Source organism: Microchirus variegatus (assembly GCF_963457635.1).
Source record: "Microchirus variegatus genome assembly, chromosome: 15".
NCBI lineage: Eukaryota > Metazoa > Chordata > Actinopteri > Pleuronectiformes > Soleidae > Microchirus > Microchirus variegatus.
Genome location: NC_139816.1, coordinates 4,185,736 through 4,212,849, shown reverse-complemented (window position 1 = coordinate 4,212,849; position 27,114 = coordinate 4,185,736). Strand labels below are relative to the sequence as shown.

Below are 27,114 nucleotides of genomic sequence, written 5' to 3'. Positions count from 1 at the left end.
CAAGCAGAAGAGGGGTCAAGAGTGTGGGAGATTAATTCTGGAACCAGGGACAGATCGTGTGAAATGCTGTGCCTCATCTGGTAGAGTAAAGCGTATGTGTTGATTGTGATTTTTTGGGAGGTTTTCAGCCTTACGATTATCAATGATGGTGTGAAATCTGACTGTGACATTATCACGAGACTCTGGGCTGAATATGTAGCTGATGTGGACGACAAAGACAAGCCAGTTAAATTTGATGGCTGAGAAGTGGAGAAAAGTGGAAGCTACAAAGATGTGAACCTCTGGAATCTGTTGATTTTACTGTGGCTGTTTGACCATATAGGGCCCACGGTTGGTGTAGTGGTTAGCACTGTTGCCTTGCCAAGAAGACCCGGTTGCTGGGTTGGAGCCTCAGTTGGAACAACTTTGGAGCGAGGGCCTTTCTGCAAGGAGTTTGCATGTTCTCCCCGTGTGTGCGTGGGTTTTCTCCGGGTTCTCCGGCTTCCTCCCACAGTCCAAAAACATGCGATATGGGGATTAGGTGAATTGGTGACTCTAAATTGACTGTAGGTGTGAGAGTGTGAGTGAATGGTTGTTTGTCTATATATGTGGCCCTGTGATGGACTGGCAAACTGTCCAGGGTGTACCCCGCCTATTTCCCTATGTCAGCTGAGATAGGCACAGCACCTCCCGCGACCCTCTGGTGGAGGATTAAGCGGTAGAAAATGGATGGATGGATGTTTGACCATATACCCAGGTTGTTGATGCTAGAAATTCATAGTCATCATGTGCCCTTGAATGATACCTCAAATGGAGGTATCATGCAGACACCTATTTTTTTGTACTTGATGGTTAAAAACAAGCATTTTAAGTGGACATAATGTAGAATAAAGGCCACGCGGTTGGTGTAGGTTGTTGGTTAGCACTATTGCCTTTACGGCCGGGTTCGAGGTCCGGTTGGAACATGGGCCTTTCTGCAGTGAGTTTGCATGTTCTCGTTGTTTCCTCCGGGTTCTCGGGCTACCAAAAAGATGCAATATGGGGATTAGGTAAATTGGACACTCTAAATTAGGTGTGAGAGTCAGTGAATGGTTGTTTGTCTCTTTATGTGGCCCTGTGATCAGGCTTTAAGCTAGATTTTTTAAAAGGTTGTGTCCCCCCTTGCCCCCCCCCCCCCCCCATCCAACGCAGAATGGATAATATCTCTATGCGCAGTTATATAACCCCACATCCATATATGACGCATACATCTTTATGACGAGGATCGAGTACAGCAGTCTCGATGGAATACAGGGGGTCCGAGTAGATCTTAGTAAAACGTGTGGACAGATTCTCAAGAGCGCACTTTTCATCGTTTTCACTCCGTGGTCTCATTCTTTCTGTAGAAGACGCTTTGGCAGCCAAGTTTCGCTTTTGCGCAAAGAGACTTTCCAGCATTTAATAGGTGCTGTCCTCGCGTCGTGTTGGAATCGTTTTATTGGTGTTCCAAACTGATCTTTTGCGGCCAGCGCGCCTGCCTATACCCGCGCGTCATCACAACATCGTTTCGGTGGTTACCGGGGGGGAAACGGGACGCCCAGACGCCGTGCTGGCTAAAAGCCTGCCTGCGATGGACTTGCAAACCCTCCGTGATCCTCTTGTGGAGGATAAAGCAGTGGAAAATGGATGGATAATGTAGAATGTTGTAGGATTGTAGCAGTTGCTGCTACGTCGTGTCATCTTCTAAAAGTTGGTTTAGAGAAAACTTATTATTATTATTATTATTATTATTAACATAAGGCATATGTTTCACATGCACGCTTCATGACTGACTGGCTTCTGCAGTGTAATTGTTAAATAATAATGTGTCGTAAGCGTGCGCGCACACCAACGCCAACTGGGACAACACAAGGCAGCACAGAGAGGCTCAGATGGGCTTTTAATACAGAAAAAAATTACCTTCTGCAATGCTGCAAACTCCAGTGCTTTTTAACAGTGACACAGCGTAAGACAAAGCCCAGCATCAGGAGCACAGTGTGCCCCACTTTGAAAGAAAAAAAAAAAAAAAAAAAGACTGTGTCGATGCTCTATATTACATTTGACTTTCATCTTATTTGTCCCGTATTCTCTCTCCACAGACAACCCCGGCCTCTTCAGTCACGTTCCCGTCACTGTCCAGGTCCTGGACGTCAACGACAATCCGCCAGAAATAGCCGCAGACGAGGAGGTCATCGTGTGCGAGAGCTCGAGGCCGGGACAGGTGAGCGCCGTGAGGTTCACCCTAGAAAAACAAGTGTGCGAGAACAAGTGTGCAAGAGAGCTGTACCTCCACGAATACACACACACATTCACAACTCTACTAAGAGCGACCGTTTCCCTCAGCAGTTTGTAAAAGCCGTCTGAGAGAGGAGTCGCAACAGACGGCAAAAGGCGCGAGAATTAGCCGCTTAATCATCGCTCTTTCAAAAAAAAAAAAACGAGCATCTCATCAGTAAACAATGAGAAGCCCCCGAAATCGAAGCTCATTCCAATTTGCTCTCAGTCGTTTTTTTGAATCACTCAAATTAAGAGAGGGTTTTTTTTTTCTTTTCTGAGATGTAGAGCAATCAGCGGCTGGAAAATGGTGGCGGAAACGCTGGTTCAGTGGAGACGGAGAATACGCAATCTAAATACATTTGTTTTAATCGTTCTCGAAAAACGCTACCTGCTTTTTAGCGTCGGGCTTTCTCGGATGAAATAGGAATAATTATACGTTGAATAAGATCGTAATTGCATTGTATTGCTTTCGAGTGGTTTTCTAAACAATCCCATCAAGCAGAATTACCAGAATAATAATAATAATAATAATGATAAGCACGATGGCACCAGAGTGGTCTTTTTAAATGGATTAATTAATGTTTGCACCCTTTTATGCTGCGAGAGCTGGGACTTCATATACCAGGTCGTCCTCTGATCCGACGACACAAAAGAAACGGAACAATGTTTACGCCAAACACCGCAAGAGGAGATTGTTATTATTTATAATTTATTATTAGGGTCCTGCAGCAGTAAACCGAAGCTCTTTCTTGATGGAGTTGTCATGTTTTCCCCCATGTGTGTGTGTGTGTGTGTGGCTCGCTCCCAATGATTAGAGTCTCGTTACCGTGGAAAAACGCTGCTTCCACTTCAGAGAGACAGGAAGCGCCATAAATAATGGAGGAAGATAGTTTGAGTGCGTAGGAAAAAAAAAACATTGTGCTTGAAAAAAAAAAAGTGCTGACTCATCAGCATCTGGCCTTTACCAAACTATAGAAGCAGAAGAAGAAGAAGAAGAAGAAGAAGAAGAAGAAGAAGATATCACCCAGGTACCAGGTGTTTAAATCGCTGCTGATCTGAGCCAATTTAAAAAACACCTGGGTCAGATCTCACTGCAGACAAATGTTATCGGGTAATAGTTGCAGCAGCTGTTGCAGGTGTCATTTTTTTACTAATTTGCCCTCTTGTCTCCGGGACAACAACAACAACAACAGGTGATCCAGACCGTCACAGCTGTGGATAAGGACGACTTTGCCAACGGACAGCGGTTCACCTTCGCGTTGCCGAGCCAGCTCCCCGTTAATCCCAACTTCACCCTGAAGGACAACGGAGGTAATTTAACGTGATCGATAATGTGTTGGTTTTGCATTTCTGATGAGTTTTCAGTATGAGTTTTTGAGTTTTCCCACTCCTACCTACGGGGGGGGGGGGGGGGATCCTGAGATCCAATAAGTGATCCAGTGATTTCCTGATCCCTTGGAGGTGCGATAGAATAGAAAAATGTGTGCTTTCGTCAAAATGTTTGACTCTCGAATGCCTCTGGAATCTGCCGGGAGTTCCCCGACATATAAGAGTCGTAGAGTTTTTTTGAGCATGTTTGTGTGCATTCCGCTTTGGTGCTTTCCACGCCGTCCTGAGTGCGTTGTTACCATGGCAACCATCTCAGTCTCAGGTGAATACTTGAGCCCTAGGGTTGTTGTGCAATCACAGGGCTTTTTTTTTTAATGTATTTTTTAAAAAGCTTTCAGCCAGAATATCTCTCAAAAGTTGCCCACTGAGAAGAGAAGGAGTTCAGAGCGCGCCGCGTGAATCTCCGAGCCAAAGACAGGCAGGGAAAACAGAGACAGAAAGAGATTGGTTGTGAGGAAATAAATCAGCTTGATTGACCCACCACCACCACCACCACCACCGCAATAATCCTCCCCTTTCCTCTCTTCTACATCACCCAGCTGCAGCTTCCATGTAAAGTGGCTCTTAGAGATGCTGCTCGCTTCCTGTGTATATACACGCCAAACTCCCGGGGGTGCGATGAATCAAACAAGGAGCAGATCGCTGCTCCACGTCGGGCTGTAGTTTGTGTCACATTACTGAACGTGCCGACGCATATTAACCCCAGCAGACCTGCTCCAAAGTCAAGTGAAGACGCACACAATTTGAAGTGTTTATTCTTATGGTAATGGCGACAGAATACATTCCCCGTGCTTTGATAATTAACGATACATCTTCGCCGAGATCTTTTATTTCTAATTTCTCAGAGGATCCAAAAGGACTTAATTGAACATCGACATCACTAAAAAGATTTGGAGCTCCTTCACCTACAGTGAAAGCTCAGTGTTTGCAGAAGCACTCCCTAATCGTTTGGGTATCACAGAGACTCACAGCGAGGTACATTACAGCCAGTCTTCTCTCTTTGCTGCTTTGCCATATGCTGCGTCGGGGGAATCACAGTGTGGAGTTGAAAAGGGGGGGGGGGGGGGGGAGATAATCAAGCTAATGCTGAGAAAACCATGTGTTAAGCAGCAGCAGCAGCAGCAGCACTGGTCACAGGGACACAGGCCATCTATAGAGGGACAGTTTGACGCTTACGCCATATTGTCTTTTCATGAAAACACTAGGATTCATGTCTACAACTATTCATGATGCCGTATGACATTATTATAATGACAGTTTTGGTGTTTTACAGCCTTTTTCTTCCCTCTGGATTCTTCTTCTCGGGGTGTTTTAAAGACGTCGGCATCCGCGATGTCGCATAAAATCCGCAACGCTGCCTCGTCTTTCCTTTATCTTTTCTCATGTCTTTTACAATTTTAATCACTCATAATTTAATATGCGACATCGTAACGTCACTGTCGCAATCCTCGTTATAAGCGTATCATAATGCATCAAAAAGCTTCTTTATTGCGGCCAATAAAGTCTGGTAACACCGACGCTGACCTGTGGTTGTAATGCATCATAATCTGCTTTGTGCTTCATAATCACCATCATAATAATAATGTGCATGGGACGTTAGAATCATTGATAAAATGTGTTGTAGGTGGTTATTGGGCGGCCTGGGTATACAGTTATAGATATAATACATTAGTGCATGCATGTTTATTGTGCATTCAAGACATAGTAAATATATATATATGTATATATATATATATGAAAATATTCCCCTCTCTTGCAAAAAAACGTTTCTGTCTTAAGATTTATTACATCAGAGCATCTGCTGCCAAATCTCCCCAAAGCATTCTAGAAAGAAACCCTTCTTTCTTGAAGGATTAATAGTATTATTATTATTATTTATTTATTTATTTTTTTCCCCCCCCATTGTGTCATTTGATTCATGCTGGCTGAGCAGGGGAGTACATTTCAATTTAGGGTTTTATCACCTGCTGTTTACCATCTCTTCTCCTCTGTATCAGAGAAATAATCCCCATCCCGTGGGATGGGACGATTATGTGTCATGACATGGAAACAGAAAATACGGATTCATGTTTTAATCATTTGCCATGTTAGAACCTGAGGAAAAAAACAAACAAACAAACAAAGGGATTTGTACATCACAAATGTGGGATGAGGAGAAGAGTCTAAATAATTCATATAAAGAACATAGTATTGCTCATTGTGGGGGTTTACTGAAAACCACTCAAACACAAAGAGAACCGTGTATTTCCCCGTCACTTAACCAGGAAAAAAAAGGTGTTAAAAGAGCATGTTCTGATTTACAGCAAGAAGACAGGGTGGTTAGCTGGTCAGGGGGGAAAGAGAAGAGGCAGCAAAGCCTCTAACTTCTTCATGCTGACCACAGAGTTGCTCCAGTGGAGCAGCTAAATGCCAGAGGCTCACACTCGAGCCTGCTGTTAGACGAGGCATGTGGTCCTGATTTGAAAAAAACAAAAAAAACCAAACAACTGACAGACAGACGGACGGCAGCTTGTGCAACATTTTCACAACGAGGAGGAGCACGAGAAACAAGACAAACTCAAGTCTTTTACGTCACAGTAACACAGAAAAGGTTACTGCACAAATAGGCGTTTTTTACAAAAAACGCATACAGGAACTGCAGTGGATGTAAATTTGTTATTTATCATCCTTTGCATTTGTGAGGTCAGTTCCTTCCTGAAATGCTTATTTTAAGATTTTACAGCACTGATCGCACGGATTAGAAATGAGTAAGTGGTAGAATAATGAAGGAGAATGAAAATAGCCTCAGATAAAAGGACAGATAACAACACAAACACTACATTTTTAAGATGCACAAAAGTGGCTGCTTTTACCTCCTTGTTCCCAAAAGTGGAAAGAAATGTTAATTAACCAACTCTGTTTTCACCGTCCAATTTTCTCCTTTGAGGACCTGCCATTTGAAGTCCTCCCTTTCTTACTTTTCTTTGATATTTTAGTCCATTTTTGCCTTCGCCAACGTCGTTTTTTTGCTTAAAGCTCACATAGAGTGGTCCTGTTGCACATATATGTTAGTTATGGAGGTCTACTTACATACATTAAAAACCTCCTAGTTGCTGTAAATGAGCCGATAGAAATCTGTCTTTTCTGACACCGTTTCCCAGCCGCGATATTTCAGACATAAATCTCACACCCAGAAGACGGAGTGCGTTGTGATTGGCCAGTACCCGGAAGTGACATATTCAGCACACCCGCTCTCAGAAGCGCAGCTCCCCCCTCTGGAACAGTGGATGCACTGCTACTCATTATCAAAACATTGTTTTAACAGTGTTTAAAAATAGCTTCTTCACGACTCCCCGCCTCAGACCCTTTTATGACTTTGACCCAGAGTCAGAAGACACTGTCGCTCGTGAAACACCTCCACAACGGACGTTATTCTTCTTCTGCGGATCAATGTACGCAACCGGATGTGCCCGGACTAGTGCCCGGAGCAGGAGGATCTGCTGTTCTGGAGAACCGGTGTTTTTACGTAAACGGGACCGGGTTTTTTCAGAGATCTCGCTGAGCCCGAGATTACAATAAAACACAGCGTTCTCAGCAGTGGCTGAACTGTTTGTTTAGAACCTTCAGGGCTTCATAAACAAGCTAATGACGCAGATACACACTAAAAAACAGCATTAATTGGAACTTCCGGTCTAGGTCCGCTTTAATTAAAAACACGTTATACAACCTAACACGCTCATTTATACATTATACATGTACAGAATTAAGAGTTTAGATGGTTAGAAAAGCTGTGTCCATTGAAACGTGACAATCATCAATGATTTATTGGTCGTAGGTCGGAGTCCAGACCCAGACAGCTGTTCTATACGGACCTTACTTAGAACAGCCTGTCTGCCCATTAGTGACCTGTGACCCTAAAATGACTTGGCACTTGGAGTGTAAAATATATATATATATATTTTTTTTTTCTTTTCAATCTCATGTGCACAAACCCCCCCCCCCTCTCGTCATAATAAGCCACTGCTCTCTGCACAGCTTTATCCAGTCGCTGGGAGCCTTGCATTTGCACTTGTGCTCAATGGGAGGTGTCAGCGTCCTTCACACACACACACACACACACGCACACACAATGCACCATACTGTTGAATCCTGTGTCGGATAATTAAAGTAAAGCTCTTCACACTTGAAGCAGCTCCATTCCAGCGCAGCAACAGTTGGCATCGCTGCTCCGTGCCAGGACCTAATACCTCCCTCTCTGTTGTGCCGCTGATGAAAAACCTTTGCAGTTCCTCACGTATCTAAAAGTCTCTGGTTGAACCCTCGTTCCCTCCTCGGTTACACTTTGCTTACAGTAGATCATTAAACCTGTGTGTGGCTCTGTGCTCAGTCTATTTTAGTTTGAAGCAAAAACAAATTGGATCGGGTTTGAGACACTAATATGTTAGATGACTATTTTTTTGTTTTTTCTTTTGCTCTGAGTAATTCAATAACGGTGACGTTTGAAAGAACCCATTAACTCTGGATTTTCTGTCTTCTCCGGCAGCCGTATCCGTTTTTTTTTTGTTTTTTTTTTAAAGCCATTATCCTGTTACAGTCGGTGCCATCAGATCAGTGTAGTAAGTGAGTGATATTTACCATCAAGAAACCACACATTCGCTGCTTAAATGAGATCAACGTTGTTGTTGTTTCCCTGCACGTCTGTTGATATTAAAGTCCTGTATGTATACACCTACTTTAGAACACCTGACGGTCCAAAAAGCCCGTTCGATCTCAATTTTTGTTTCTAGAAAAGACAATTAAAAGCGATTGCATGGCTCTGATCTCTAAATAAACCGCGTACCTTATAAATAGATCTATCGATTTCCATCGAGGCGTCTCCCGTCTTTCCACACAGAGAGAGGAGCGTATAATATTACAGTTAATCAGCGGTGTTGATGAAGAAGAAGAGAAAATGAAGAACTGTCAAGTCACTGATATGCGGGACATTTAATTCCCTTTTTTACGTCATTCACACTTCACTGGAAATGGCTGTTAAACAGCTCAACGTCCCCCTCTAATGCCTGTTAGACGGCGTGATCCATGTGAAGAGGGGGCTGTCACTGTGTCACAGTCTGACACACAAGATCTTCTATTATTCAGGTAAAGTCCAGGGTGACGAGAGCTCCGCGTTTAGTCTAAGGGTGAATTCCAATTCCTTGCTTAACCCTCAATCTCAAAAATGAGCGCTCCCTCTAGTGCAAGTGCTGTCCCCGATTCTCAGAAAAATTAAGTTGAGGGGCCGAGTTTCAGGGCTGTATCGCCCTCGATATTGAGATTTTCCGAGACCACCCTTGGGAGCAAGGGCTACCCAGAATGCATTGCGTGTTTTGACATAAGAAAGATGGCGTCGAAAGCAGCGAAACGAGTGCGATACAAATGAAGTATTTTCTTTGTTAATAGAGATATAAAAATGATGAAAACCATTGTATTATCTTAGTTTAGGCCCATATTATGGATTACTGACGTCATTGTTTGCGTAACATTTATTTTTATTTTACGATCTTCTGGTTTACTTTTCAATAAGTCGTGGTGTGTGGTAACTGTCAGCTGAATATTTGTATGAGTATCATCTTATAACTAACTGACAACCTAATAACTTGACTGACAAACGGATCGTAATAAATAATCCTGACGTAAATGTGTTCTTCTTCTTCTTCTTTTTTGGAGTTGACAGACTGGACGCAGCTTTCGCGTTATTCTGCCCCCTACAGTCTGAAGACGTATCTGCATTTAAGGGGTTGTCCCATTTCTAAGTGACAAAATAACCCTCAACGCTTGGTTTTGAGGGTTATTTTAGATTAAGGGTTGAGCTTGAGGGTTAAGATAGGAATTGGCCCTAACTTGAAGTGTAGATGTGGAGGGGAGAGACTATGTCTTGTAAATTGCCCTTGATATTAAAACACAGGACTGGTTGGCAAGAAATTGAACAAGCGTCGACGCCATCAAAGTTAAACCACCTTGTCCTAAACAGACATTGCATTTACAGAGAGTTCTTTGCTCTCTATAGTGACTTCATACCGTTTTCCTTCAACTCAGGCTGCGTTCGCGCCAGCTCCTTTTAAAATCGGACCCTGGCTCGTTTGCTCGGTAAAGTTCCGGTTCGTTTGGGGTTACGACCGCGCAAACCGAACTCTGATCCGCACCAAAGAAGCAAAAATCTTCGGTCGTAGGCCTCCGTTCGCTTCAAGCGAAGCGAATCCAGGAAGCGGAGACTACAACTACAACGCAGGGCATTGTGGGTACACGCACACAACCAAGACATACGCGCGCGGACTCTCCGACGTGATTGCGCGACGTTGAAAACGGAAGCAAAAGGTAGCGTTTCCTGAACAACAGCAGCTGCAGCCAAACGTAAATAACAGCGTGACTTTCAGAAGTCTGAATTTCTTCTCTAACACCATTAACTACCACTAAAAGGTGCCGCGTCAGAGCCGTAACAGCACTTCTTGACTCGATTGTGAGTGCAGAAGCACACGGGGCCCCCCCCCCCCAACCCATAATTACATCAACTACACAAATCACAGGTGGTGGATGGAGTAGATGCTCTGAAAAGAAAGCAGTGGGCAGACTGATCTGACTGATCCGACTATCTGCCGGGTATGATTAGTTAAGCTAAGCCTTTCTGAGCCTGAGACTAATCCTTGTTGAATTTGAGATTCTGCAACGAAAATGCCAATTATTCCTGAGCAAAATGATATGAGTATTTGTACAGCGCTGAGCCTTTAATCGATATTCAGAGCCACTCGCTAATAACACCTAAAGGTGTATGTGGTATGTGGTTTATTAGCCCTGCTCCGTTTGCCGCACAACATTTGGTCAACTAAATAATTAAAGTGGGGGTTTAAGCCTAATGTGGACCGACTACAGGCTACATCTTGGCACGTGTGTCAACAGTGCAGTTTTCCAACCCCGTCGTCTGTGTTTGGCAGCACTTTTGCTTTTTGAACTGCTGGACAGCAGATGCTAATGACTGTGTGTCGTCCTGTTTCAATGCACGTCGTTTCTCTGCAAACGCGAAACAAAAAGGTGGCGTTTTCGACCACGTTTTCCGTGTCGAGCGCCTGCCGCCACATGCTGCACTCGACACGGGAGCTGTTGAAACGCCGTCTTTCTGAATGTGACACTAGTCCGTATAATATAGGCAACTGACGAAACACATCTTAAAGACAGGAAACTCAGTTTCCACAGAAAATACGAGCTGCTTGAGCCGCTCCTTCAGATTGTGAGTCAGTATATTATAGTATATCCAGCCATACTGTCGCTCAGCATGTGGCTCTCTATAGGCGGCAAGTGGAGACAAGAGTCCTGCTGAATCCCATCAGCCACACCAGAGTTCTCAAGGAATCCATTTAAGTGCATGAAAACACACACGCGTGTGTGAAGCATGTAGAGACGTGTTTGAGATTTTCTTTCTTTTCTTACGGACAGAAATATTTGTATTTGAAGTCTGGGATTATAGCTACTCCAAAGACCACCAAGGGCTACTACCTATGCTGCAAATAAATGTGTCCATGTTGGCAGAGAGAAAGAGATTATTAGATCTGTTGCATACAAAACAAAAGATATGGCTCCTTTTCCACCTACGGTCCCAGCTCTCCTTGGCAAGGCACAAGGTTTGAGTTGTTGTTCCACTACAAACATATTACAGAAAAGAACACGCAATCCACGTCTGTCAGTAGTGGTTTATTTGATACTGTAAAAGTGCAAATACATATATACGGAGCCCCCAAAGTGACATAAGAAAAAAAAAATAAAAATTTGGAAAACATTTTTTTGGGAAATCTCGAGTTTCAAAAAAATAAAATTTGAAAAAAATAATTTTCAAATTTTTTTTTTCATCATTTTTGTAAACTCGAGATCTCGAGTTTCCAAACAATTTGAAAAAAAATGTAAAAAAAAAAAGTTTGATTTTTTTTTTTTTTGAAATCTCGATTTTCAAATTTGAAATCTCGAGTTAAAAAAAAAAAATTTGAAAAAAAAAAAGAATTCAACATTTTTGGAAAATCTCAATTTTCAAAGTCGAGATCTCGAGTTTCCAAAAAAAATATTAATTTTTTTTTTTTTTTCTCGTCCATACACATCGGGGACTCCGTACATATAAACTGTATGCTTGGTGTGGAAATAATATAATAGTCTAGTTTTAAAGGCGAAAAGGAGTTTCATGAAAGGAGATATTTAAATTGATAAGGAGGCTGTATTGAAACGCGGCGGATGCCAAACGTTGTAAAACACTAAAGGGTAAAAAAAAGAATATGCTGTGATATAGAGTTTAAGATGTGGAAAGATACATAGATAGTAACTTACTTTCCATAGGTAAACCAGATGTTTAACAACCAAATCACTATTTTATGTTTTATAGAAAACAGTAAAATGGTGGTGGTGGTGGTGGTGGTGGGGGGGGTATGCAAATTTCCCTGTGACACATCTGTGGCTGTGGTTATGACAGCTTTAGCCTAATGAACCCAGCGCTTTGGGAATTCCACAAAGCTGTGCAGACCCACACACACACACACACACACACACACACACACACGCGCGCTTCTGCCTATGTGAACTTTCTCACTCGACAGAAAACCTGAAACCATAAAGATGAATATTTAAATCATGATTAATAGACACGATATTCATCGATTTCAAAACTTGAGTATTTATTGAACCACCACACACGTCACACCCTTGCTGCTGCAGCTGCACGCAACACGGGTGCATTCAGGGTGTTTTTCTAGCGTAGGAATTTACACACACGCCGCACCGTGCGGCGCATTAATCATTTTTCTTCGATTATAAAATGTTTTTAGACCCCCCTGTGTTTCGCACAGTGCCTAAACGTGACTAGTTCCTCAGAAATGAGTCTCTATGATGACGACTGGTCAGTGTTTGAGGTCCTAAAGGGTTAACAAATACACACACACACACACACACACACACACACACACACAGTCTCTCCCTCGTTATTTGCATCCTTCCCTCTCCACACTCTCTCTCTCTCGAAAAAAAGAACCCAACCCCTCCACCCATGCATGTGCCTGCTGATGCGGTGATACTGCGAGTCTGACTTAATAAAGCTTGAAGTACATGTTGTCATTCCGACTGTCGATCATTATAATTATTCAGAGACGGAGCAGAGATTGGAGTGGGAGGCGAGGTCTCAGAGCAGCACCGTGAAAGAGCAGCATGACTGAGATTTTTCTTCTTTTTTTTTTTTATTTGGGTGGGAAGGAAAGAGAGAGAGAGAAAAAAAAAAAAAAAAAGGTTTGCCTTGTGCACGATTCAGCATTTTTTGGAGCTTAAAATATCGTGTAGATCAGTGTGTGTGTGTGTGTGTGCGTGTGCGTGTGCAGTATGTCACCTGTTTCTAGGTAGGCCGGAGTTAGTCGTGTCTCGGTATGTGAATCATCCGCCCATGTAGTCTGATTTGTCATTCATCATGCACACGTTCTCTCGTCCATACACAAGCACATGCAGTATATATATGTTGTTGTTGTTGTTTTTTTTAGCAGGGCTTATAACTTACATAAGTGTCATAATTAAGCCATGAGTGAACTGGGCTATACTTCATTGAGCTGAAGCAGAAAAACAGGCTGCTGCTGCCAAGTTGCCCCGTTGCACGTGTTTCGCACATCAATGTATGGATTTATTTTGAAGAATTCAGGTCAATTTTTTTATTTATTTTTTTACATAACCTCAGCTCATACCATATATAGGACATGACCATACACACTGTATGGCTTATGGGAATGTCATCCTACTTCTCACTTGATTCGTAATCGATTCATCTCGAGTACTTGTTTGGTCCAGAAAATGTTGATCGGTATTTTTAAAGCGGACCTAGACCGGAAGTTCCATTTAACGCAGTTTTTTTAGTGTGTATCTGCGTCATTACCTTGTTTAAGAAGCCCTGAAGGTTCTAAACAAACAGTTCAGCCACTGCTGAGAACGCTGTGTTTTATTGTAATCTCTGGCTCAGCGAGATCTCTGAAAAAACCCGGTCCGGGTTACGTAAACACCGGTTCTCCGGAACAGCAGATCCTCCTGCTCCGGTCACTAGTCCGGGCACATCCGGTTGCTTACATTGAAACCGCAGAAGAAGAATAACGTCCGTTGTGGAGGTGTTTCACGAGCGACAGTGTCTTCTGACTCCGGGTCAAAGGTCGTCAAAGGGACTGCGGCGGGGAGTCGTGAAGAAGCTATTTTTAAACACTGTTAAAACAATGTTTTGATAATGAGTAGCAGTGCATCCACCGTTCCAGACGGGGGAGCTGCGCTTCTGAGAGCGGGTGTGCTGAATATGTCACTTCCGGGTACTGGCAAATCACAACACAGCCTGTCTTCCGGGGGTGAGATTTATGTCTGAAATATCGCGGCTCAGGAGAGCGTCACAAAAGACAGATTTCTATCGGCTCGTTTACAGCAACTAGGAGGTTTTTGAGCATAAAAACAAGTTAATGTATGTAAGTAGACCTCCATAACTCACATATATGTGCAACAGGACCACTCTATGTGAGCTTTAAAACCTCCACAAACCAGAATCATTCAGTTTTAATGATTTTTTTTTTGTGTGTTACATGCGTCAAAGAAACCAGAAAATATTAATATTCAAGACACTGATTTCATCTTTTATTACAGTATGTGGTCTATGAGCCTCCAACATTAATAAAACACAACTTTGTCTCTGGATCTGGAAAAATGAAGCTTTTCCATGCCTGGAAAAACATTTGTTTGGGTCTCAGTTGATTTACAACAGCAGCAAATGTTTCCCTGAGACGTTTATGGAACCAAATCACTCGTTTGAACTCTTTTTCAATACGGCACAACGTCCATTTTAGGTCATATTTCGAGTCGAGTAGATAACGGCGCTGACCCGACGATCCTCACGCTCTTAATAAAGTCAGTAAAATGTTCCTCTTTTCACTGAAACAAGACGGCTCTTGACCGCTTGGTCTGGAAAGTCCACGTTGTAAAAAAACACACACACACAGTAAGCACATTTCACCGAAAGCCATTCGTTAGAGATACAAACGCGCGTTAGAGCCGCGTCTCCTTCAACTCCTCTTCCTCCAGAGCCCACGTTTATATTTGTTTTCCCTCCTTTTCTATCGAGTCAGCCTTTTTCCAAGTTTATCTACATGACATGTTTTCCGTGAAGTGAGCAGGTTTCCGCAGAGGCCAAGGTGAGCTGCTCCTTTGCTGCGCGCACACCCAAATAGCAAATGAACACCTTCAAAAGTAATTAGCCACAAACGCGCGGGGAAGCAGCCTTTCATTGTGGCAAAAAAAAAAAATCTGACAGTGTCTGTATAAATATGTAATTGCAGGCTTCAATGAAAGAAAGCATTAGGACTCATTTTCCTTCTTTTTTTAAATCACAGACAGCACAGCAAACATCATCGCGAGGCGGAGGCGTTTCAACCACCTCACGCAGGAGCTCTACGAGCTGCCCATCGTGGTGTGGGACGGCGGGGAGCCGTCGCTGAGCGGCACCAGCACCCTGACTCTGCGGGTGTGCCCGTGTCAGCGCCACGGCAGGATCCGGATGTGCCAAGGCGAAGCGTTCCTCTCCTCGGCGGGGCTCAGCACCGGGGCTTTGATCGCCATCCTGCTGTGCATCGTCATCCTGCTGGGTAAGTCGCGGCCGACCTCTGCGGGGACTGTGGAGAGGGGGGGGGGGGGAACAGCCTCGGGGTTCCAAATGTCCTGAGGGCTTGGATTGAGGAGATGTACAGTGAGTAAGCAGAGAGAGAGCGAGAGAGAGGGGTTTGACAAGGGCAGAGGAGGCGATGAATAGACATGCGAGGACACACGGAGAATGCAGAATGAGAGCAGTAAATGTTGGGAGAGGGCAGCGAAGGGACAGAGAGAAAGACTGAAGGATAGAGAGGTGACTAGAGAAGGAGATGGTGAGACGCCGGGGTCACAAAGGAGGTGAATGCATCTGAAGGAATACAGAGAGTAATCGCACCGTGCCTGGGGAGAGAGCCGGGGAGTGTTTGTTTCAAAAGAAAAAGCACAAATCAGCAAACCCTCAAATATGTTTGTTGACAGTTTGAAATCTTTTTTTAACTAGCAAAACTGCAAACTAGCAAATCGCTATATACTCGCTGTATATGTGCAGTACATCCGATGCACTTTATGTCCACCGTGTCTCACTGCACTGTCCCTGATAAATAAAGATTAATTGAATAACTCTAAATAGGAACAACGACCACACGACTGTGTTTCTGAGGATAGGAAGCGATATGTCTTATATCAAGACAGATGAAGGTAATGCATACGTGACTGTAGTCGTCTTCCTATTTGAAAAACGAAGCCCGGGGAGGGAATTAGCAGTTGGTAACTTGAGGGAGACTCCACACAGATGACTCAATTTTAATGGAAGTCAGTGAAGAAAATGTGAAAATATGACGTGACGTGACCGTTTTTATATACAGTCTGCAGACGCTTTACTAGCTCGATGTTGTTGTTGCCTCCCGCAGCAAGTATCCACAGAACACTTCAAAAGAGAAATGTTTCTACTGCTCAAAAAAACGTTCACCGCTTTGAACCCGGTGCTGCGGCTGTATACGCACAATATACGCTCCTCGTTACATCGTTTCTGACCAAACGGAGGCAGAATAGTAACGTATAGAAATCACCAAATGAAGTTACACACTGCAGCTTTAAGTCATCTCTCCTAATATCAATGCAGCACAGTCGTCCTCCTCCTCCTCCTCCTCTCCCTCCCCTTCCTGGCAAGTGTTTGACATTGTATGTTGTGACTACAGGAGCAGAGGACAAGCATAGAAGAATGTGGCGACAGCCAACACAGGAAAACCCGCTCTCGTTGATTTCACGTGTGACGGATGTGTTGTCAGCACCTTGAATACAGAAGTCTGGAAATGTAAACAGTGAAAACACAACCGGGCTATTTTTCCCCCATATTGCCAGCAGCCCCCGCTGCACACTCTCACAAAACCTAACCGGGCACGCCTCGTTACCATGGCAGCAACAAATGTGTGTGTCTTTAACATATACATTTGACTTTATTGGTCACATTATTTTATATATATACAAAACAAGCTGAATTTATCAATTTTGTACTGGTTTTTGGATCATATTTCATTAACCGACATCCGTTCAAGTGATTTTGACCCATACTGGTGTAAATTTCTAATTACTGGCTAATTTCCAGATGAAATAAAAAGGTCCAAATGTGTGAGAATTAGTGACATCTAACACATGAATGACTTCTCTGCTCAACCTCTCCATTTTTCCCAGCATGTCAAGACACAACCTGTGGCCAAATTTCTTCCTCTACGATCGTAAAACCCTGTCGGAAACGACACCACTATCTAGTAACATCGTCTTGGACAGCGTCGCCGCGCTCCTTCCCTCTTCCTCTCTCTTTAGTGATTGTCTGTGGACATTAGCGCGTGAAGGTTATGCATATTCATACTGGCTGTCTGCCTCCGCCTCGACAAAGCCTCTGGCTGAGTGCGAACAAAAGGCCATCACCGCTGTTTGGCGCTTGAGTGAGAGAACGCACTCCGAATGCCTAATCGTCGGCACCAGGCTTTATCCTAGTTAGGACAGAGAGAGAGAACAGCTCACCACACACATATACATATGTACATTATGTAAAATTCCCCCACTCGCTGCGCTTGTGTCTCCTGGGAGCCTGAGGGTTCTCTGGTGGACATAGATCTCAGATGTTGGAGCCGCTCTCCCAGTTTTGGACCGTGAGCGTAATCGCAACTGACAGAGCAACACCGGATGTTGTCTTTATGCAAATTCTTACATGCATTCTGCACAAACAACCTAGAACAAGAAAGGAAACGCAATATTTATCCATCCTTTTGGACTGTGGGAGGAAGCCGGAGAACCCAGAGAAAACCCACGCACAACTGGGGCTCAAACCCTAGGAGCAGCTACATTCCCTCGCAAAATCCACACAGGTCTGTTTCTGCAACGCTGTCAGTCAAAAACTGGTTCCACACCTTTCAGACAGTTCCTCCAATCATCACGCAGGAGCCCAGCCTCTGCCCACTCCCGGCCCACTGCTCCGTTGACTCCCAGAGAAGCCGAGCTTCCCCGGAAGTCACGTTTTTGCCGTATTTTTTCCCCCCAATCGCCGTTGTGAACAGTCGAAGCCTCCGAGCTTCGACTGGTGGGAATACGAAAGTCACGTAAGACGGTCCATAAACTGCCGATTCTGGACACACGTTCTCGTGCACGTTTAGTTTTGAAACGTAAAAGACAACACGCACCATATTTGATGACAGTTTAGAGCAGGGGTGTCGAACTCATTTTCACTGAGGGGCCACATCAGCATAATTGTCACCCTCAAAGGGCCAGATGTAACTGTCATACAGAATAAATGGGACTAAACGTAACCAAATATAATGTAAAATAAAGCTAACTACTCCGTAAAATGTTGCTAAATAACTTTCTGTATTTATTACTTATTCAATTTCACTCGTCGCATGATGCATATACCATGATACACTGCGATCGAGTGGCGTTTATGGTCAACGCACGCCTTAAAGGTGAAGTAAGTAGTTTATAGTTTATAATCTAGAGGAGAGGCTGAAATTTACAACAAAGAACTGCTCCTCTGCTCACCCCCTCCCTTCCCTGAGCGCTACGGTATCCGCAGCCGGTCAAACGTCGTCCTCGTCGTCTTTCTCCGTGTCAGCAGATGAGGTTCGTGAGGCGAGGGAGAGGGCGGAGCTACCGCGGCCGTAGCAGACGAAGCGGAGAGAGAGGAGGCGGGACTTCTGCTACAAGTAAAGAGACGCTTGACTTGTTCTCCCGCGTTTGTCCTTACAGGCTCCGGTAGAAACATGGCGTCTCTCTGCTAACAGTGGCTATGCAACCGCGGTCCGCGGTCATGTTATTTTACATGACTTTTTGAAACACAACGAAAATGAAACAAAAACAACTAGACAATGCAGGAGCACATAATATGTATAAAAAAGTGGATTTTGGGTCATATAAACCCATAAATACTACACAGTGTCCCTTTAAGACCATTTTTAAAACAAGAATGAATCACTCGCGGGCCACATGAAATGAGGTGGCGGGCCATATCTGGGCCCCCGGGCCTCGAGTTTGACACGTGGTTTAGAGGAAGCCGTTGCCGTCTTGGAGCAATAGCCACTGATGTACTGTAAATACAGAGTGCGTTTATGTCTGACCTCCTTTGCATCAGGTTCGCACTTCATCCACTTACAAATTAGGTTGTTTGACACTCGGCTCCGCTGCCGGACGGCGGTTCGCTAACCCATCACCTCAAGAGACGCGTCGCTGTCAAAGTAAATCAGATTCCAGTCCATTTATTTGAACCATCTGCATCATTTCGTCATCATCTTCTACGTTGCTCATTCAGTAGGTGTTGTGGTATATCGTAGAAGGAGAAGCTGATTGTGTGTGTGTGTGTGTCCTGGTGTAACTGCAGTGTAAAGCCAGTTTAAAGCCCACTGGGGACTTGTGTTCTCTCCCTGTGGTATTTATCTCTCTTTCTCTGTTCTGTTCTGCCAGACTTTTAGCGAGGATCTGGTTCTTTGACGCGTGATCTGCAACAGATCTGTATCATGACCTCCGTTTCCAGTGGACTTTGCTTTTATGGACAGATCTTGTTATGCAAATGAGTCGAGTGGGTCCGACAGGCTTGTGTCCTCTGTGCAGCAAAGTAAAAAAAAAAAGAAAACCGTCTTATTTCAAATTGCTGCATTAAAATGTGCGTTTGTAAAAAACTGTATTCTGGACACATTTTTTTACTCGGGCTTTAATTTTGCTTAATGCCAGATCACCGGGGGTAGAGTCGTCGAAAAGCGAAAATGTGTCGTATTAACAGTAGTTTCACATAATACACATAGGAAAACGAGAGAGAGAGAAAAGCAATTACAGTTGATTTTAAAGTGAACCGTTTTTAATTCGTGCACCACATTGAGCTTAATTTAGGCTGGTACTTTTTAATCTCATCTTAAAACTTAACGAAGTTTAATCGAAAAAAGGTTCTCAAGTGATAAAGTTTACTTCTGTGATTTAAGTGAAAGTTTACCTTTTTTTAAAATCACTGGAACCTTTAGTTATCGTTCAGATTATTATTATTGTTTTATTATCCGTGGCTTTGCGGTCGTTTTTTAAGGGGTTAACGTGCATTAAAAACTCTTGATTCTTGCCATGGATGAATGTGATATCGACATAGGACTCGGACCCGTGTGTTGAACCAGGGCTCTATAGCGCCGCCCCGAGGTGAAAAGTGGATGGAGCGCGCCAAGATTAAGTTATACCGAGTTTCACGAAACTTGGTGGGAACTTTTAAAAGCCCAAAACGAACAAAACAGTTAATTTGGTCCATGGCCTCAACGCCACAGGAAGTCAGACATTTTGAATTTGAACTTTATACAACTATTGGTAGATCAGGTTCACAAGTTCCTACAGGCTCCAAAGCTTTTGATTCTACTAATTTATTTAACAAACTGGTGTCCTTCACATGTCCAAATTCCAAAATGAACATATTTCTAGTTTAAAAATCAATATTAAAACATGAAGAAAAGCCTTATTCTCAGACTAAAGTGGCACATCATTGTCCGTTTTACTCACACTTGCCATTTCCGCTCGATTTGCTCATCGCTGTGATTTGTTTTGAGTCTGTTTTTCCTTCTGCCCAATTAATGTTGGCGTCTTATCACCGTGCCCTCTAATAAGCCCACGTAATTAAGCCTGCAGCAGAAAAAAAAAGACCCAAAGACTATCTCTAAACTGACTCGGGCTGATAACGTCGAGTCGTTTTCACTTTGCTTAAATGAGACGGAATGTTCCGCTTTACAAATAGTAGTTCTGAACTAAATCGCACGGATGTTTGCTACTGAACCCACATAAATAACAGGTGTATTTTGCATTTCTGCTGTTGGTCGATGTAGAATTTTGCATAATATTACAAACATTTCCGCTAACATTTATGTGAGTTTGACGATGATATTTTCCAGCAGGTCCACATTAGATTATTTTCCAATTTAAAGTATTGTCGCAAACATCAGTCCGACTGCGGAGAACATTTTTCAGGGACTGTTATTTTCTGAAATACAAACTGAAGTGGCTCCGGGTGATGGATGGCATTTAATTATATTGATACTGATCACAGTAAATAATGCACTTGTCACCGGTTGTTTTCCCCCTTGTGTTGTTTTTTTCATATAATTTGCAATTTTATCATAAGTTTTCTGTTCTCGCCTTGACCTAGAAAAACTTTACTACTTTTGTTTTGCGATGCAGGACGTTTAAAAACACTCGGAGGGAGACGGCCTCGTACGTGGACGAGACGCGTTAGGCCGCGAGTGTAATCTTCGACGATTGGATCGTAAATCAGATTTGTGCAGTGGTTACTGCTGCAGTGAAGTGCGCGCGAAACAATCGTCTTTGCTTATGAAACGACCTGAATGGACCATTCAGGGAGCGTTAATGTAGTGAGTGCGGCGCAATTAAGCGTGCACAGTGAATGGGGAAAATATACTAATCTGAGGTGATGAGCTCTGGCAAGTGTGGGCTTCAGTAGAGTAAGAATTTGCGGGTGTAGCGACTGCATTATTATTATTATTGTTCAACAGGAAGTTTAAAGATCCACGTAGCGTCCCCGGCTGAATGATGGTCGCGTGTTTATTGTTTGTAGTGTTTATTTTTGAGCTGAATAGATGGTAACGTGGCTCCATTAAACTTTTGACACCTTGAACACACCATCAGAGCTATGGAATGAAACAAAGGTAAAGTATTACCAACTTCGTAACGTCCAGTAAAATCAAAAGAGTGTGTTAAAACCTTTAACCAAAAATAAATAATCCTCCTTTACAATCAGGGCCGTTTCTAGCTGTTTGGGGGCCCTATGCGAGATACTATTTGTGGGCCCCTATTTTTTTCAAATTGGAGGTAGAGATTCCTAACTTTTTCCAATTACCCCACAAACACTTGCATGCTTTGCAAATATATGCATCACGAATGCATCCAATACATGCAAATAAAGAAGGGTTACTTTTAATTCTCAAAAATATAATAAAATATGAGTGTGAACTTGCAGTTTGGGGGGCCCCCTGGTGGCTGTGGGGCCCTATGCAGCTGCATTGTCCGCATATAGCAAGAAACGGCTCCGTTTACAATCATGAAATCCTTTTTTAACCTATCTTAGCTTAATGGCAACCTCAGAATAGAGTGCAATAAACAAACATATTTAACTTACAATTCAGTATTTTAACTGTCAATGTACAACTTTAATATCAGGAAATGTTATTAATGTAAACAAAGTAATCCTGCTTTTATTTATGCTTAGCAAACAAACAACTGAAATAACTGTCTCATTCAGACCGACAGACATGCCCTGCATCCCACCAAAACAGCATTATTAAGGAAATAAAAGGAAACAAAATGACAAACCTTGTGCCCCTTATCAGCCAGCAGGGCCGTTTCTAGCTGTTTGGTGGCCCTATGCGAGAAACTATTTGGGGGCCCCTATTTTTTCAAATTCAAGGTAGAGATTCCTCACTTTTTCTGATTACCCCACAAACACTGCAAATATATGCGTCACGAAGGCATCCAATACATGCAAATAAAGACAGGTTACTTTTAATTCTAAAAAAAATATAATAAAATATGAGTCTGAACTTGCAGTTTGGGGTTGCCCCTGGTGGCTGTGGGGCCCTATGCAGCTGCATAGTCCGCATATAGCAAAAAACGGCTCTGTCAGCCAGGTGCTAAACTCAACTTATTAACATCCATTTTCTTAACGTTTTTGAACCTTTTTTAGACCCGTTTATGCCGTGCGAACGCTCGACTCTTCTCAGCTTCGTCCTTTCCGGTTACGCGCTATCAAAATAAAAGCACCAACCTAAACACCGGAAATGACGGTAAAAAATAAATATGCCAATTCTAAGAGATTACTTATGAAACTAATAACTATAGGAACAACGCATTTGTGGCATATTAAAAGGTCATTTACAGACCACATTTCTTCTTCGTTCTGCTCCCGGTGACCAACTCACACAGAGACGGGTTGGAATTCTCAGGTGTGACAAATCTGGATGAGCTGGAACATTTTTCTTCAGCGCGGTCAGGATCATTCTCGCTCAGCCAAGTGAGACGGAGGAGCTCAGGCTTTCACTCGGCTAAATAAACAACTTTGCACCTTTAATCCGTTGCGTGTGCTTTTGGGCTTGAATTCCGACTCAGTCTGCTGAGAGTGTGTGTCAATAATCAAGATAACGTTCACTCGTCGTTTACCCCGACGGCCACCACCTTCCTTGCGAGTGTGTGAAGTTCTCACACATAAAAGGTGCTTCTTCCTGAGAAGCTCATCTAACACCGATATAATCTAACAGTTGGATGTTAAATTTCGTAACTTCATTACGACGCATATAGACGCCTCTCCCTCTCGCTCTCTCTGCGGGGGAAACGCTGATCTATCTGCCTCATCTCTGCTGATGTGGCGTAATGAACTTCCTTTAAAAATAAAATAGTACTTCCCCCTCCTCAGTGCCGACACCGTTTTATTAAACGGATGTTGGCGTTAACAACTTTGCAGAGAGAGGTCATCATCAACCCAAAGAAGCATAACTCTCATTAGCCGCATAGCAGCGAGTTCCGAGCTGTAGAGGATCTCATCAAATATTACTCGGCTTGGTGGTTTCATTAACAGTCGGAGCAGATTCCTCACACTCGACGCGTGCTCGCTCATCAGCAGATCGATTTTTTTTTTTCAACATATTTCCTTTGACGCGGCGGCGCAAGTCAGTTTCCCCCCTCCCCCCAGCGTCTTTCGCTAAAAGATGAGGGCGATTATCGCACGAGACGTGGCTCCATATGCCGTCATCCCACTCGATGCATCCACGAGGTCGTACATATTGGATCGGCGGGATAAAACGATAACGACGATAATGCGTATTGTTGTCATCGTCTCAAAAAACAGCTTGCACCCGAAAGACCTGCCCGCCGCGACGCGCTAACGTCGGCTAATGCCGCCGTTGATTCATCGCTCCTCGCCGCTTGGTACAGTTTTAGTGGTGGAGTGTCCTGATGGAAAACTGGATAGATGTGCACATAAAAAATTGTGCTTTGTGTTCATTTCCTGTTTACAAAGCACGACGTTCGATTCAACAACACACAGTGTTAGCATAGAATCACATCATGGCAATTCAGCTGTGCTAAGTGCGTTGTTCATTTGTTTTCCATTTCCTTTCTGTCTGACTTTGTTTAGGAGGAAATAAACATGTAATATTTTTAGGGACACATTAATCCCACTTATTTCCAGACTACAGTTCGCTACATTTTGATTTTGAGTTCTTAAATCAGACCATTACATATCTGAGATGCTAAATTTATCCATGGTTAAATAAGAAAAACATGGACAGCTCCATTTAAAAAGCAAAGCTAATGTGAATCGAGTGTTTTAGGGTTAGATTCTGTCAATATTCTAACTCTTTTTATGGCCTATATCCTGGAAATTATACATCTGCAATAATTCTGTGCCACTGCCTTTTACTTCACATCTTTTATTGCTTATGCTGCAGGGTATCCCTCGGGGTCTTTAAGTCTTAAATCCAATAATTTGAATTTAAGGCCTAAAAATGTCTTAAATTTAGAGCTGCAACTAACGATTATTTTCGTAATCGATTAATCTGTCGATTATTTTCTCTATTAATCGATGAATCGTTTGGTCCATAAAATGTCAAAAAAAATTAAAAAACCTTGTTCAGTGTTTGTCAAAGCTGGAAATGACGATGTTCTCGATTGTCTCATTTTGTTCACAAACCAAAATGATTCAGTTTTAATGATGTCTTTGTTATGCGGCGCATAGAAACCAAGGAAATATTCACATTTAAGAAGCTAAAACAATCAGAAATCTTGTTTTAATAATGAAAAAAGCTTCAATCCGATTATCAAAATAGTTGGCGATTAATTTAGTAATCGATTAATCGTTTCAGCTCTACTTAAATTCTCCTAAAATTTTATAAAAAGGTCTAACATACAATTTTGAAAGGTCTTAAAAATCTGTTAACTTTACTTTTATATAAAAGATGTTTGTTTCTATTCTTGAGAATGCGATGACATAACTACAACACGGAACTAAAGTAGGCCACCTGTGCTGCCCGCTAACACCACTAGCTAGCGTGCCGTTCGTGCGCCGCGCCGCGGTGTGTTACAGCTTAGCATAGCAGCGGAGAAAACTTAACGAAAGCCCACAGCTAAGCCGAAATTGCAAGTTCAACGATTTGTGGCTCCGATTTTCCATCCATCCATCCATCCATCCATCCATCCATCCATTATCTACCGCTTTATCCTCCACCAGAGGGACGCGGGGGGTGCTGTGCCCATCTCAGCTGACATTTGGCGATAGGCGGGGTACACCCTGGACAGTTCTCCAGTTTTCCTTCGTGACTTTTTTGCCAATATGGTTTTGAAATGGGTCTTAAATTGTGTTCATTATGGTCTTAAAAAAAGTCTTGTTCTGATCATATGTTGTGTTTTTTCCCCCTTCCCAAATTATAAGACTTCTTCTTCTTCTGTCTTGCAGCCATCGTGGTTCTCTTCGTCACCCTCCGCCGCAGCAAGAAAGAGCCCCTCATCATCTCCGAAGAGGACGTCCGGGAGAACGTGGTCACCTACGACGACGAGGGCGGCGGCGAGGAGGACACGGAGGCCTTCGACATCATCGCCCTCCGCAACCCGGCCGCCGCGGAGGAGCTCAAGTTCCGGCGGGACGTTCGCCCCGAGGCAAGGCAACACTGCGTGCCGCCGCCGCAGCCGCAGCCGCACCCGCACCCGCAGCCGCCGCCGCCGCCGCCGCGCAGCCACCGGAGCGCGAGCTCGGTGGAGCTGGACGAATCGGAAGTGCACGAGTTCATCGAGCAGAGGTTGGCGGAGGCCGACGTGGACACCAGCGTGCCGCCCTACGACTCTCTCCAGACCTACGCGTTCGAGGGTCAGGGTTCGCCCGCGGGAACCGTCAGTCCTTTAGATTCTGGCACGCAATCGGAGCAGGATTATACCTACCTGGACGACTGGGGGCCCGAGTTCCGGAAACTGGCAGAACTCTACGGAGCGGCCGAGTCAGAAGTGACAGCCTAGTCTGTGATTTCGCTCCCGTTTCGAACCAAATCTGTTTTTTTCAACAATTTTCCAGTCAACGATGATAAAAAACGAACACAGATGCTGGTGGTTCGCAACGTCAACTGTTGAACTAAAAAGACCGCTCGCTCAATTCTTTTTTTTTTTTTTTTTTCCCTTTTTCAATTTGTTGCTTTGGATTATGGGTCGTTCAACTGGAAGTATTGAAATCAGATTTTGAGACGGACCAACAACAATATGGGGAGGGGGGGGGAAGGAAAACGATATTTTCCTCGGTGTATATTTTTTATTGCTTAATAAAGACCTGAAATCCATACGAGTGGATATGTGAGAAAATGGTACATTTGTCTCCTCCCTTCTTATTCTTCTCCTTCTTCCAAGTATCGATCACTGAGTGCTGTAGTTGGGATCACGACGGTGGGAGGTTGTTACCAAAGGTGCCTCGTGATTCACCGAGCAGAGGATGATGCGGAGCCGTGTGAACGTATGCAAACGCGAGTCAAAGGAGTTGGTTTTTTTAATGTCATTTATTACTCAAAATCAGCCAGTTTTACGTTTTATCCGACGGGTTGATCATCAAATCCGTTGGTGTGGTTAAGAGCGGACAGGAGTAGAGATCAGATAATGAATTTGGCAGCAAAACTTGGTTCTAATGGGATGGATTTTGGCATGCCTATGTAAGATGGTCATAGCTATAAACGGGTAAAGTTCTATACAGATCCAGAAAGTTCTTCTGGATCAAAATGTAGAAATGTACAGTGTCCGAGTGTCGACGTCGTGCATCTCGTCGTCTTCTTGCCACAGATTTCGTTTTTAATGACACAAAACTAAAACAAAAATGCAACTCAAGGGTCCTGAACTTTTCTCAGCGTTCTTTTTCCCCTCCCCCCCCTCTTTCCCCGCAAGGTCAAATTTCCAATTTGCTTCTCGTTTCTCCGTAGGAGAGCCGCTCTCTCTGCATCGGTTCATTAGTTTTTCTTGCGCGTGACACTTTTCTGCAATGGGGGTGAAAACACACTGTACATGTGTGCAGTGGTTCCAGATGCTGCCGGCAAAGCCCCAGTCTTGATTACAGCGCTCTATACTAATTCAGAGGAGCAGAAACTGGAGAAATGACGCGCATCAGGACACATTTTTTTTTTTTTTTTTAGTGTTATTGGAACGTTCACGATCCTGTAATGCGATTCAGCCGAGGTAATGGAGCCGAGGCTGCCGGGTGTGGGCGGTGCTGGTGAGCGCTCGCTCGCTCTGCGGGGACGACTTAAAGAACTAAAAATGATTCTCCTTCTTTAAACTTTTCATGTTTCATAACAGTCCCAGTTGACTGGCGTTCAGCATACT

The 27,114-nt window shown here is 43.6% G+C and overlaps 1 protein-coding gene across 1 annotated transcript in view; it reads left to right on the top strand.

Moving 5' to 3' along the window:
- The window catches only part of LOC310937248 (cadherin-18), a gene marked incomplete at both ends in the record, with an annotated part of 78,534 nt that extends 52,761 nt beyond the window's left edge, over nt 1–25,773 (top strand). The window contains 4 exons of the mRNA XM_083901478.1: nt 2,097–2,218; nt 3,468–3,585; nt 15,051–15,302; nt 25,220–25,773. Coding sequence (XP_083757604.1) covers nt 2,097–2,218; nt 3,468–3,585; nt 15,051–15,302; nt 25,220–25,773 — 1,046 coding nt within the window. The remainder of the gene's footprint in view (nt 1–2,096; nt 2,219–3,467; nt 3,586–15,050; nt 15,303–25,219) is intronic.
- Nucleotides 25,774–27,114: the final 1,341 nt, after the last annotated feature.